General features: G+C 40.1%; 1 protein-coding gene across 1 annotated transcript; it reads right to left on the bottom strand.

Moving 5' to 3' along the window:
* Window positions 1-12,637: 12,637 nt before the first annotated feature.
* Window positions 12,638-14,088, bottom strand: LOC110863063. The gene is made up of 5 exons (XM_022112289.2): window positions 13,924-14,088; window positions 13,708-13,852; window positions 13,537-13,646; window positions 13,126-13,475; window positions 12,638-12,961 (listed from the first exon to the last, which is right to left on the bottom strand). Exons 1-5 carry the CDS (start codon window positions 13,994-13,996, stop codon window positions 12,737-12,739), a joined length of 903 nt encoding a protein of 300 aa, XP_021967981.1. The 5' UTR covers window positions 13,997-14,088; the 3' UTR covers window positions 12,638-12,736.
* Between the last annotated feature and the right edge of the window lie 111 nt (window positions 14,089-14,199).

Here is a 14,199-nt window from a genome sequence, read left to right as displayed (position 1 = left end):
AATGTTCAAGGCGTTGAACGCTGGTCAAAAAATGTCCGACCTCATCTCTCCTGTTCCCGTCCGGTGGGATATTTCCACGCAACGTCTTCACTACGAGGTAGGACGTGGCCAAATATTTTGGGCTGTTCAACAAATCTTCCACTTCATCATTTTCGGCCTTGGTTCGTTCATTTTTGATCTGGCATTTTTTAAACTTGGTCCAAAAACTCATCCCGTATACGTTGAGACGAGACAGTCGTCACACTTTCTGACAACTCGTCTCATTCTGAGCATGGTCTACTTCGGGGGAATTGCCTTCTTGGGGGGAATCTTCATCTGGGGCGATGACATTCTGAGCATCATCAATTCCATGATGGATCTGGAGCGACAACTTAAGAAAAGTAAGTAAGTCAGATAGAATTTTATGCTAATTTTCACACTTATCGAACTGATTTGAAAATTAGTTGGTATGTAACAAACACATCGCGCTGGTAAAAACTTGCCACCGAATAGTAACAAAAATTTGACACAATTTTACACAGATTAATTAAAATATAATACATATCTAAGAGTTTTGAACCTCCCGGAAATTATCCATACTTTACGGTGCAAATCTTTACCAATATGGTAGAGCTACAGAGTGCATGACCAGTGGTAACTGACCACCACCACCACACGCGGTGACGATTTTATTACCAACTTATTTTAAGCGCAGAGGTACCCCAACGCCCCTCAAAATTTGACCTCGTTGGTACCTTCTTCTTCATCGAGCTGGCCATGGTACCCACCATCCCACCAATCGTCGCCTTGACGACCATCCTACTCCGACAAGATCCATACCGCACGGTCCTCTACGTCCTCCTGCCTGACTGGTTCTTATCCATTTCCGGAGTGAAATTGGTCCTCTTCATCGTCAGACTAATCCTCTTAACCGGCGTTGCAATAGAAATTGCCCGAATTCTAGCCATTCTGATCCAAGCGGTCTTCCTTGGTGTCGTCATGGTAACAAATTCGCTCACCCTGCTCGACAAATTGTACGAGTCTCTCACACCCGAAGGGAAACTTGAGACGGACGAGTACATCCCGTACTATCAGCAATTGTACATCATCATATTCGTGATCAATCGGTCGGCCAGCTTCATTTTTCTACTCGCGCTGATAATCAGCGTCGTCCTGTTTGTCACATTTAGCGTCATCGTGCTCAAAATGTGGCACATTCAGTCGCTCCAGACTTACCTGATTTCCGTATTTTTCCTCGTCGGTCACATCGGAATGGCGATTACTATCCTGCCAATGGCCGCAGAACCGAACGAGGTGTCGGTGCTTCTACGGGAGAAATGGAGAAGCAGTGTGAGCAGGGTACGGGTGGGGGGCGAGGGGGTGGAGCAAAAGGAAGGTATGTTCAAAAGAGGGCAAAGGCATTGAATATATTTCCGGTTTATGGAGGATTCCAAGAATATCGGTGCTACAATTTAACGAAGAATTCGTTATTTGATTTCGCGGAGATCTCGAGAGACTATACGATCGATGCGTTGTTATCGGTTAAGGTGTAATTAAGTAATCAAGAGAATTCGGTTATGATGTAAATAATTACCTTTCAATGCAAATTTTTTTATTGGTGTCAAACATAAGAATTTTATCAACAATGCCATTCAATTTTTCTCATATTTTGGCTATCAGTTCATTGGTTAATTAAATACTTTATAAGAAAAGCAAACGTATGTATACATATGCACATATGGCTCTTATCAATATCGATTCATAGAATTAAAGAACTTTTTTTGTATGGATACATATACACGTATGTATGTACATAAATATGTAGCTTTATTATTTATGTAGGACTTCTGCTTCAATGCCCTGCGTTCGAATTCAAAGGTTCGCAAATTTAATAATACTAGCGTATAAGCCTGTCTCCCGCCGGGCGAGCGAGAATTATAAGCTGCAAATGTCTGTCGGCAACGAAGTAAAACTAAATGATCCACAACGGAAGTGAGAGTGGAGAAGGTTAAGTTTCGAATAGCGCGAAAATTCAAAATAAATTTAATGTCACATGGTAGTTATCTTGAGCTGGTTGTCTTGGCTATATATCTGCGTGGTTGTCTAATGGCAGTTATCTGAAAGTGGTTGTCTAGCAGTGCTCATCTTCATCACTGCGAAATGCCATTGAAGTGAAGTGGAAGTCAGTCACGGCCGTCACGGGTATACATAACTGGTCACTTCGTTGCGAAGTACAGTGGTTAACCAGTGACTGCCTTCTACTTTACTGTACTTAAAGTAACATGACACATGACCAATCCCACTGACTTCCACTTTACTTTAGTTTTACTTTACTTTCAACTAAAGTGGCCAATCCTGCATACCGTAGCTGACTTCCACTTCACTTTAGTTTTACTTTACTTTCAACTAAAGTGACCAATCCTGCATACCGTAACTAGTGTTGCCGGTGAGGTGAGCTAAACTCACCTCAACTCACGTGAGCTGAGTTATGAGGTGAGCTGAGCTTGCCTTAAATGAGTTGAGGTGAGTTGAGCTCATGAGCTAAACAAGCTGAGGTGAGTTGAGGTGAGGTGAGCTGAACTCACAAGCCAGCTCATTTAGCCAAGAAGCAGATTTCCCATACAAGGGAGACGAGAATAAATGCGCGATTCTCTTCCGCTCGTACACAAGTACACAACCTGATGCCTGATTTAACACGTCGCATCTTTTCTTTGCTCCTGTCTAATTAATTACCAAAATTTTTTTTAGACAATCAAGACCTCAACCCCATATAAGGATTGCTTATTGCCGAAATTTTTATAAAAGTCAACTTTATTATAAATGTGATTGCTAACTAGGCAAATAAAGGTCGTGAATATTTATAATCCATGGCCAGAGTGTCAATAATTGTGCATGTCGCAAGTTTCTACTTTTTTGGTAGTAAATTAATACTATTAATGAAATCTTACCATTCGTAGGTGTTTTTTTAAGTTTTTAAATAGGTCACACGGCGTTAAAGTTCACGATCAGGTTGCAGACAATCCGACAGTGACAATTTTTGTATGTTCAAGTATAAATAGTAGAAAACTTTTTTAAACTACGAACAGCTTATTGTATAATGGTATGTGATCTTTTGAACAAATAATATAATTATATTGCAATGAAAATCCAACTGTCAAAGTTGCACTAGTAAAATCTGAACATATTTAAGTATTTATGTGCGTGCTCAGAGGCAACCAATGAGCTCGACTCACCTCAACTCACCTCAGCTCATTTAAAGTGAGGTGAGCTGAGCTGAGTTTTTGTAAACAAGCCAGGGGAGGAATTCAATTGTAATATGCTTCAGCATGTTTCTTGCTTAGGCAATGCTCAGCGTAAATTTTGCTTAGCAAAAAATGCGATTCAATTCATTTTGTGACATACGCATGCCTATTTCAAACATTTGCGTATTCTTGATTTCTTTTGCTTAGCTCTGCGTAACTTTTCCTAAAGGTCAACAGCATCGAAAAATTTCATTCGCGCGAATTTTATTGTTGTGTTATTGTCTTTATCACATTCTGCTCATTTATTTACTTAATTCAAGTCATTAATTGACTTGATAATGGATCCAGTGGATTTGAAGATGGAGGATAAAATAAGTAAGTAAATGAGGAAACAAAAATTTGTCCATATTATTCCTTATAAGGATTTAGATATTTTAAAAACCTACAGTGCAGACTCCATATAGCCGGAGTCAGGGACATAGTCCCTTACTCAATAAGTCAGAGCCCGCTTCTAATTTTTTTCCCGAATTGACCGACATAATATCACCAACTTCCGCGTTGTGGATGGTTAAAAGTTTGTTAGATAGTTTCACTTTTTCAGCCTCCATATCAAATTTCAGCTCGATATAACGATTTTTAAAAATCAGTATGGGTCACTCTGGTTGCACTTTGCTCACTTTTAACTTCATATTCTTTAATGAGAAGCCATTTGTGCCGGATTTCATCTTTTTAAAGCAATTTCTAAAAATCGGTATGGGTCACCCCATAGGGTCGCTCCAGATAATAACTTTACCAATGTCATATCATAGTCTTTCATTAAAACCCATAAGCAACCTCTCCACCAAATTTCAGTTCGATATGATGATTTTTTAAAATCGGTATGGGTCACCCCATAGGGTCACTCAAGATGAAAATTTTTCCAACTTGAAGTCATTTTTATCTAGTATGAGCCAGTAGCAACCTCTGTACCAAATTTCAGCTCTCTACTCCAGTTTTGAAATTTTGGTGCATAATACCCCACCCACTCCGATGACCCCCACCGGTCAATCGCTGGACCGATTTCGCCCATCTTCGAACTCGTTTCCTAAATTTGTCCAATATGCATATGGTAAAAATTTCAAGTCAATCGGTTCAGCCGTTTTGGCTCTCTCGTGCCGGACAGACAGACAGACGGACGGACATGACGGTTCCATAAGCCCTGACTCGGGCTAAAAATTGTTATTTACCTCTTTTTCTCAGAAAGTAAATGACGGCCAAATTTCTCGGTTCGAGAATGTGACGCTCTTGTGGAGGCTGTTGGATTGCATTACGACGCAGTGTATAGCAAGTTCAGTTCGAGTTTGATGAACGAACGGAAAACGAGGTTTTGGCACCTCGTCGCCCAAAAAGTCAACGCAGTGACCTTCGCGCGCCCACCTCGTGACCTCGTGGAACTGAAAAAGAAGTTCCAATCATTGAAGTCCACAGTCAAGAAAGTGGAAATAACAAAAATGAAATGAGTGAATAAACTGGCGGAGGACCGGCAAACTTGCAAACTTTAGATCGGAAGAACCCAAGAGCAGTTGATTCGGCTGGGACTACGTGGTTAGTATTTTGGCGTGGGTGTAAAAAAGGTTCCAACCACTCTAATTCCATGAACCCCATCACGGAAGGCCGGTGTTCTTCCGAACCTCAAATTCAGAAAGTTGTCGAGTAGTTGTCAGTGGTGGTATTTTTCATTTCTCATTTTGTAGAACGAACAACGGAACTGCCATTTTCGTTTATACACAACAAAATTTAGCCTAGAAAATAGTTACGCTAAAGATAAAAGTAGTCCGGAGCACTTTTAAAGATAAGACAGTTCTGAGCATATTTTTTCGTAATTGAATTGGAATTTTTGCTTAAGTGTTTTGCTAACAATGCACATGTCAGACATGTTTCGCACGGATCTTCTTGAAATTAGCACTAAAAAATTAAGGAACTAAACACAAACAATAGTTAGTATCACATTTGAGCACTTCTGCAGAATTCGCGAAGTTAGGAAGGTTTTAAGTTGGCGAAAACGCGTTTTTTCACCATGCGAAACTATACGGAGTTCACCTCCTGCGTTTCTCTTCGCCAGGTCATCGGTTTTCGCAGTTCGTTCAAAATTGAATTTATTAATTTTCCACCCAAGTTCTCATCCGATTTTTCATCTGTGGCTTTTAAATAATATAACAATTTTTAATATTTTAATTGAAAATTAACAGTGGAAATCAGTATTTTTTAATTGGTTCAGAATAGTGACTCGATTTTTTACATTTCTTTCACAATGAGTAAAGCTAAATAACTGAATACATTTAAAATACTGAAAATTATCAAAAAATTATTTAAAAGCCGCAGATGAAAAACGCATGAGAACTTGAGTGGAAATTTTCCAGAGGAAAATTAATAAAGTCGATTTTGAACGAAATGCTAAAACTGATGACCTGGCGAAGAGAAACGCAGGAGGTGAACTCCGTATAGTTTCGCATGGTGAAAATACGCGTTTTCGCCAACTTGAAATCTTCCTAACTTCGCGAATTCTGCAGAAGTGCTCAAATGTGATACTAACTATTGTTTGTGTTTAGTTCCTTGATTTTTTAGTGCTAATTTCAAGAAGATCCGTGCGAAACATGTCTGACATGTGCATTGTAAGTCTACTTTTAATTGAATCGCAACTTTCGCTCGCTGAGCAAAATCTGTGCTTACGCCTTGCCTATTTACCAATTGAATTCCTCCCCAGCTCAACTCACTTAACTCATTTAAAGTGAGGTGAGCTGAGCTTGCCTAAAAACTCACCTCGCCTCAGCTTGTGGCAACACTAACCGTAACTGACTTCCACTTCACTTTAGTTTTACTTTACTTTCAACTAAAGTGGCCAATCCTACATACCGTAACTGACTTCCACTTCACTTTAGTTTTACTTTACTTTCAACTAAAGTGGCCAATCCTACATACCGTAACTGACTTCCACTTCACTTTAGTTTTACTTTACTTTCAACTAAAGTGGCCAATCCTACATACCGTAACTGACTTCCACTTCACTTTAGTTTTACTTTACTTTCAACTAAAGTGGCCAATCCTACATACCGTAACTGACTTCCACTTCACTTTAGTTTTACTTTACTTTCAACTAAAGTGGCCAATCCTACATACCGTAACTGACTTCCACTTCACTTTAGTTTTACTTTACTTTCAACTAAAGTGGCCAATCCTGCATACCCGCAACTGACTTCCACTTCACTTTAATTTTACTTTAGTTTAAAGTAAAGTGGTCACGACAACCAATATATCAACTATTAGATATGCACCCATGATAACCATCCTAGGTAACCACCATCGGATAACCCCCCCAGATAACCACCATCGGATAACCCCCCCTGATAACCACCATCGGATAACCCCCCCCTGATAACCACCATCGGATAACCCCCCAGAAAACCACCATCGGATAACCCCCCCTGATAGCCACCATCGGATAACCCCCCCTGATAACCACCATCGGATAACCCCCCCTGATAACCACCATCGGATAACCCCCCCCCTGATAACCACCATCGGATAACCCCCCAGAAAACCACCATCGGATAACCCCCCCTGATAGCCACCATCGGATAACCCCCCCTGATAACCACCATCGGATAACCCCCCCTGATAACCACCATCGGATAACCCCCCAGAAAACCACCATCGGATAACCCCCCCTGATAACCACCATCGGATAACCCCCCCTGATAACCACCATCGGATAACCCCCCCCTGATAACCACCATCGGATAACCCCCCCAGAAAACCACCATCGGATAACCCCCCCAGATAGCCACCATCGGATAACCCCCCCAGATAACCACCATCGGATAACCTCCCCAGATAACCACCATCGGATAACCCACCCAGATAACCACCATCGGATAAACCCAACCAGAAACCCACCACTCCAAGATAACCACAATCAGACAACCACTTCCAGATAACCATCAGACAACCACTCCCAGATAACCACGGTCAGACAACCACTCCCAGATAACCATAGTCGGTTCATTCTAAGAAATAGAGAATGGAAAAATTATAACTTATTTATTTAGATAATTTCCCTTTTACTTTTCCACACATGTATTATACGTGACGGTTTACGTATTAAATTATTAACCAACCTGCAACCGATACTATGTATCGGTAAAGACCTAGACACAAAGTATTTGTTTTATTTATCAAGGTCGGATACAATGATATAGTCTACGTGTTCAAAGTATACATGATTTCATAGTACACTAGCGTATAGCCCGGCCAAGGCCGGGTTCTAGGGTTCCAGTGGGGGGTGTGCCCAAAGCGAAAAATCCGTCATACTATACTTCCCATACTATAATTCCCAGTGGAGACTTTGTCATACCACATACATGCTGCATTTTAATTAATCTGGTCACAGTACAATTTGATTTCCCCTTGTGGGAGTAGTTGAATAGCTAATTACTTAAATTCCCGTCGCGTGGGAGTAACTGCATAGCTAACTATTTAAATTCCCACGCTTCACGCTCCCGTTAAGTTCCATAAACCCCGTTAACTTCTACAATTAACGCCAAGCTATTGACGGATTCGGATTCAGCGTCAAAAATACATTCGAATTGATATGCGACATAACGAATAAGCCATATTTACCCCCCACGGTCACGGGAAGGTCACGGGGGCCTCGGAGGTCAAAACCATTGGCGTTGGATTCAGCGTCAAAAATACATTGGAATTGATATGCCACTCGCTGTGGGTGGAGTTTCTCACACTAAAATAATTAATTAATAGTGTTTATCAAGATCACTTATCATGATAACCACTATTGATGAGTGATGTGATGTATGTATACTGCACACTCAATTTACTTGCACACTGTGTTTATATATTAAAACATTTAATTTGAGTTTGATGGCAAGTGTACGTACGTGAAAGTCACGTGCAGGCGAAGTGAGACTCATGCAGAAAATTCATGCATGCAGTTTTTGCTCCGCTTCATTCTTTGTCTCCTCTACGGGGTAACTTGGACTCGATCACAGAGTCAGGCAGGCAGCGACTTAACACTAACGCTTTATGGAAGTAGATATGCAATATATAGTTATATTATATGGTTACCAGAAGTGTCTAATAATGTGCAATATATAATTTTAGGAAACCCATTAATTGCCAGGGTACTATTTCTTTCTGTAATCCAATATTTTAAACTTTAAGCAGTCATTGTACGAATTTTATCTGAAGCTTTGTCAACCTTTTCCACCCTGCACGTATCATCCTGATAAAATACTTCCTAATTTCCCCCAAGAAAATTACCCACCCAACTCCTCCCAAAGACCCACAAATAACCACAAAGTATCTAATCGCCCCAAACGATACACTTTGATTCTCATGAAATTCGACAGGATTCCTCCCACCGCCCATTTCTTTCAGGAAAAACCTGTTGTACGTCACATTTCCTAGGATTCTCACATGGTACAAAGTTTCCCACAGTTTCTGCAACTTTTCCCACCGTGAAAATATCCCCGATTCGAACAAATGATCAAATCCCGTAATCATAATTCCAGACAAATAGTTTCGAAAAATGAATGCAATTCCCACAATGTTGAAAAACGTTTCTTCCCGATTTTCCAGGACTAACTGTTTCGCTACAATTTTTAGCACTTTGGTAGTAATTACTAAGCCATTTTCCCTATCCATCACGGCAAAAGTGTTTAGATCTTTAGACTTGTTACGTGTCAGAAAGGTGGTAAAATTCGAATATGCGTCAGGAATCCCGGAAAGTAATAAATCCGGATTCATAAATTCAATCTTGCCGCTAAACTTTTCCAGTAGTTTCGTCCACTTCTCATTCTCTCTCAAACTGGACGCTAGCGCCGGTATGATTTCATCCTTAAGGAGAGATTTGTATTTCGCTCCCCCAAACCAGCTGTATGATGAAGTCACAATTGTAATCCCAGATTCCAGGAGCTCCTCCATCGTTTCTGGAACTCTTGGGGGAATTTTCACCGTCAAATAGGAGAAAATCGACCCCTGGTACAAATTACCCATGAGGATGAACACCCCAAAAAACCAGCCAGTCACGATGAGAGTCCTCGCGTTTCTACTGGAACTAAACCCTGCGACGCTACTAGAACCACCTTGCCCCAGTAGGAAGCTGATGAGACGTAACGTGACCTCAATCCCCTGTGCTATCTTTCCCAGTTTTATGTCCCGCCGTCCCAGCATTCCCGTAGCGAGGCACGCCGATAGTATGCAAATCCACGTCACATTATCAAACGGTAAGTAAATTCCGTACAAATTATTCATCACGGCCGGAACTTCGGTTACTATTGCAAACCTAAAGTTGTTAAAGTTCAGTTTAAATGGGACAAACACCTCGTCGTTGAAATTTTCAGAAAATATGTGATAAAACGAAATCTGGCTGATCACGCGGTCCATATATTTTAACTTGTTCTCGTCATGTTCTTTTAAGGAAATCCAGGTGAAATTAAATTTCTCGCCAAGTACCATCACCGCGCACAATTTGGGTGGATACATGTCCACGTAGTGGGCCAAATTAGGGCCACATTTACCTTCGAACTTTCCCCACCACGTGAATTCATCATAATCTACGACAACGTTATTCCACGCGTTTTTATTTCTCGAGGTAAAGATGGTATCTAGGTTTACAAAATTCGTGATCTCTGCCTCCTCCGGGGCAGATTGGCACGCAATGCAGGGTATATAGAGGACCAGATGGGGCGAACTGGAGAAAATTACAAGTCTCGATGTGCCCCCAAGGTTAAGGAATGCACGCGGATAGAATCTTTTCGAAGAGGCGGGATGTCTGGAATGGGCAAATATGTAGGTTGGTTTATCGTTTAAGATTGCAATTCTTAGTTGGACAGTGGCAAGCTTTTTAAAATACACGATTTTGCTCGGGTTAATATCCAGGTTTAAAAAAGTGATTAAAGGACCTTGACGTTTTTTCCGGGTGTGGGTAACGGAGCCAGGCAAATGTACAATGAGACGGTACAGGTCAGACTTAGTGTAGAAGAAGCCATCTATTCGTAAAGGCGTGAATGGATTGCTGAGACGGATCAGGTCAAAGTACGGGGCGGCTTGAGAAAGTTGTACAGGCTTTCTGGGATCGTCGTTAAGAAGGTAGAACTGGAGGGTGTAATCGTTAAAGAAGTTTGGAAGAGTAGTGCCCGTTAAGCAAAATAGTTGAGAGACGACGAATAGCATATTGCAAATGTCAAATATTGGCATCGTGAGTTTTCACATCTCCAGCTTTCACAGTTTTCAGGATAATAAATTCAGATTCAGATTAAGTAGAAATTAAGAATAGATATTATTCCATTTTTGGAGCTGCAGCGTGAAAAAGCTTAAGTTTTGCTTAGAACTTGTTTGAAAGTTCTGCCACGAGCTATAACGCGCGCATTAGAAAAATGAATAAACTCTGTTGTGCTTATTTTTGGATGTGAACAATTTAAAATCAATATAGTCTAAATCGGAGAGACAGTCACTTTATGCATTCACATTCTTAGGATTAGAACTACAAGTAATTCGAAATTATTAAAATTGTGTTATGTACGTATGTGTTTAAGGAACGCAAAGGGGTGAAACTTGACTTGAATTCTGAAACTTTCGCGCTATAGTTGTGATCATTGTTGCATCGCTTTTTCGGTCTACCGAGGTTGAATCGGTAACACGTGAACGTTTTTGACCTTAAATTACTGGTTGAACGGCTTGGAGTGGAGGTCCCGAACATTTTTTATGTGAAAGCCCTTTTCTCGAGCTACAAGTCGGCATCGGTGATTTCAACTTTTGTACACTGATTTGATCATGGCGAGGTCAACTTTTGACCACTCGTCTCTCAAAACTTTCCAAACTCCGTCAAAAGTTTTTGGGTGGCGGAGAAAAGATTTTATTTCAGATATCCAAAGCCGAAAAAATCCATGGGACTTACATAGGGTGAATTAACAGGTATTTCACTATCCTGGATGATTGTTATCCCGAGTCTAGCTTTTAAGTCCTTGGCGTAATCCTGGGTCAAAAGGGCGGTGTGCGATGACGCTGCGTCGTGATGAACTATCACTTTTATGGTGTCCTGGCCATTTAGTTTTGAGACATAAATCTCCAAAAGCGGTTTTAAAACAAAGTCAATATAGTACTTCGTAGTTACCTTCACTTTTTGTGGAACTTTGATAAGTGGGAGGACACCACGATCAGATAATGCACCTACCACCATGAACTTGTTGCAAAAGTTTTCCGTGTGCGGGATGGCCAATCTTCTGGAATTATTTTCTCCTTTGGTTGTATAGTAAATTTTTCTCTGACTGTTGGTATCTTGTAAGGAAAATAATTCTTCATCCAACGACACTAAAAAGCCACTTTTACCTTTTGTCAGGTAATTCACATAAATTTTTTTTGCAGGTCAGACGACTATTTTTTTATGCTTCCCAGTCAGCTGATTGACTTGGATTTTTCTTCTTTTTGGCTGCCCCAAAATTTTAATTGCTCGACGCACACTAGTCTCTGACACTTTGGTTAGACGTGCCACTGCTCTCTGGGGTGGTGAGTTGCCCTTAGAGGTCAATAGGTCAATTTTCTTAAGTACGGGCCTAATTAGCACTTTTCGGACTCGTGTTTGAGGCATGATGGTTTTCCTTTGGTACGAGCTTGTCGTTATTGACCTTCATTTTTAAGTACCTTATGTATCTGGCCTTTCGAAACTTGTTGTCCTTGAGTTTTGAAGTGGTTACTTATGTCTGTGTACGAAGAATTAAGTTTGGAAAGTGTTTTTATGGTACCCTCTTACTCTAAGGTCAATGGTCGGGTCATTTTTGAATCTAGAGAGCTAATTTTTTGCTCAGCCCTTGTCAACAATCACATGTCGTTATGCTCAAAATTTGGAACCGAAACTCCAACCCGTTTCGGAGCAATTCAAGATCGCCCGCGTTCACGTGTTACCGATTCATCCTGTACAAGCAAATACATACATATCTATATAAATGGGTATGTAGCAAATATACGTTGGATAATAAATATCATCGTCGATCAATAGGTTTAACTGACGATGAACATGCAATTATGTTTACGTATGTAAATAAGTTAAATATTTATTTCTGAGATTAAAAACGGGAGATCATTCGTGACTGTGACTTGTGTAACTCCATATCTACATAGTATATGTACAATAAAAATAATGGATATTTCTATGTACGTGTCAAGACGAAATTCTATTTTTTATATAATGCATTTTAATATAATGAATTATTTCGGCACATTCATAATACTGTAATAAACTTAGAGGCTACTTATGCAGCGTATTTATGTATGTATACATATGGATATATTCATAAAGTAAAGTATGTATGTGTATATGCATTTGGCAATTCTAGATAGTACGAACATACATTCATACACGCATATACAATATGTTAAGAAATGTTTGTGTATATATTTCTGCTAATACACGAATTATGTACATACTTATTAAAATCCAAACATTTTATTTCACAGACAAAACTTTACACCGTGGAAATTACGACTGTCTTCTTTGTGACGATCTCCATTATTACTTGTCCATATTCCACACCAACGACGTTGGACGAGATCACTGTCTCGTTTCCTTCTCGCAACACCAACTCATGTCCCCACTGGGATAAAGCGTCACTTAAGGAGTACACACATCCCACGGTTGTCGTTCTTGGTGGGAGGGTCACTCCTGCTAGAATGTCGGGAAGAGAGACTTGCTGCAAAGAAATAGGATTAAGATTAAATTTACAAGTTTAATAAGAACGGGTTTGGGGTACGTTAAGCTTTTGTGTGGGGCAATGTGAGAAAGTTTCTTTTAGATTAGAGGCGCGCGTAATTTGTATTGAATAATTGTTAGATTTACGGGGAAAGTGAGACTTACGTCAAAATCAGTTTGAAAATGCGCTGTCAGTTTCGCTCTTAAAAACAATTCGACTTGACGACGGAACGAATCCCTCAACGAGTTTCCAAGATCCGTAATAATTTTTGCTTTGAGGGCCTCACTAATGTTTTCAGTCCCGTTAAATAATCCCGAAAAATTCGCCGTGATCAAACTCGTATCAGACAAGTAGGCGTATGGATCTCGTACTTTGATGAAGTTGTCCACCACGTCGAACCTGACGCTGTGAGAGAACCACATATTTGGAGAGAACGATGGAGATATGGAAAAGTTTCCAGATCCACCAAAACTGGACTGGTTCCTGAGAGCGTGTCCTCTCAAATCAAAATTTCCTGAAATATGAATGACCATATTTTGAAAAAGTTATTGAAGAGTTTGGGGAAAAATTCTTACCAAAGTAAATTCCCGATGGGAACTCGGCCTCCAAATGAATTTTGTTATATGTCAAATCTCCATCAATATAATTTGCCCGCATTGCAGAAATACCCGGGTAGCGGACTTGCCTATGTATTAAAAATGTTCTATAATCCTTTCAAAACGTAAATTTGAAAAGGTATTATTTACGAAATCGTTCCACTCAAAATGTAATCCGCATTATTAATCGTCACTTCTGTGGCTTCATCAAATTCGATCGGCGTGTCGATCAATTCATCGCGAAAATAGCGGGCCGAGTTGTTCAGGAATGTTACCAGATTTGCATTGTTGAAATCTGAAAAATTTTAAAATTTTCTGTCAAATTGTTGAAAATGTCGCGATAAATTATTTAGTCGTGATTTTCACCTTTCTCTGCAAAAACGAGTGTACAAATTGCTGCTAAGGCTAGCACCACGCCCAAATTGCGTGAAAATGCCATCTCTTCTTTCGAATAATTACGTTTTCAAATTAAAATTAAATTTGGACGGCTAATAAGCGATGCGTAAATTCACTGAACCAAGTGATCCTAAAGGTGAACAATTTATGGAGAATCGACCATCGCTTATCGCGAAGGCTTATCAATCAGAGGTATGCATGTTAGAGGAAGGAACATGATTTAGTAATTACTTTTTTAATTGGTTT

The sequence above is a fragment of the Folsomia candida genome, unplaced genomic scaffold (genome assembly GCF_002217175.1).
Source record: "Folsomia candida strain VU population unplaced genomic scaffold, ASM221717v1 Fcan01_Sc001, whole genome shotgun sequence".
In the NCBI taxonomy this organism is placed as follows: domain Eukaryota; kingdom Metazoa; phylum Arthropoda; class Collembola; order Entomobryomorpha; family Isotomidae; genus Folsomia; species Folsomia candida.
This window is presented reverse-complemented; position numbering and strand designations above follow the sequence as displayed.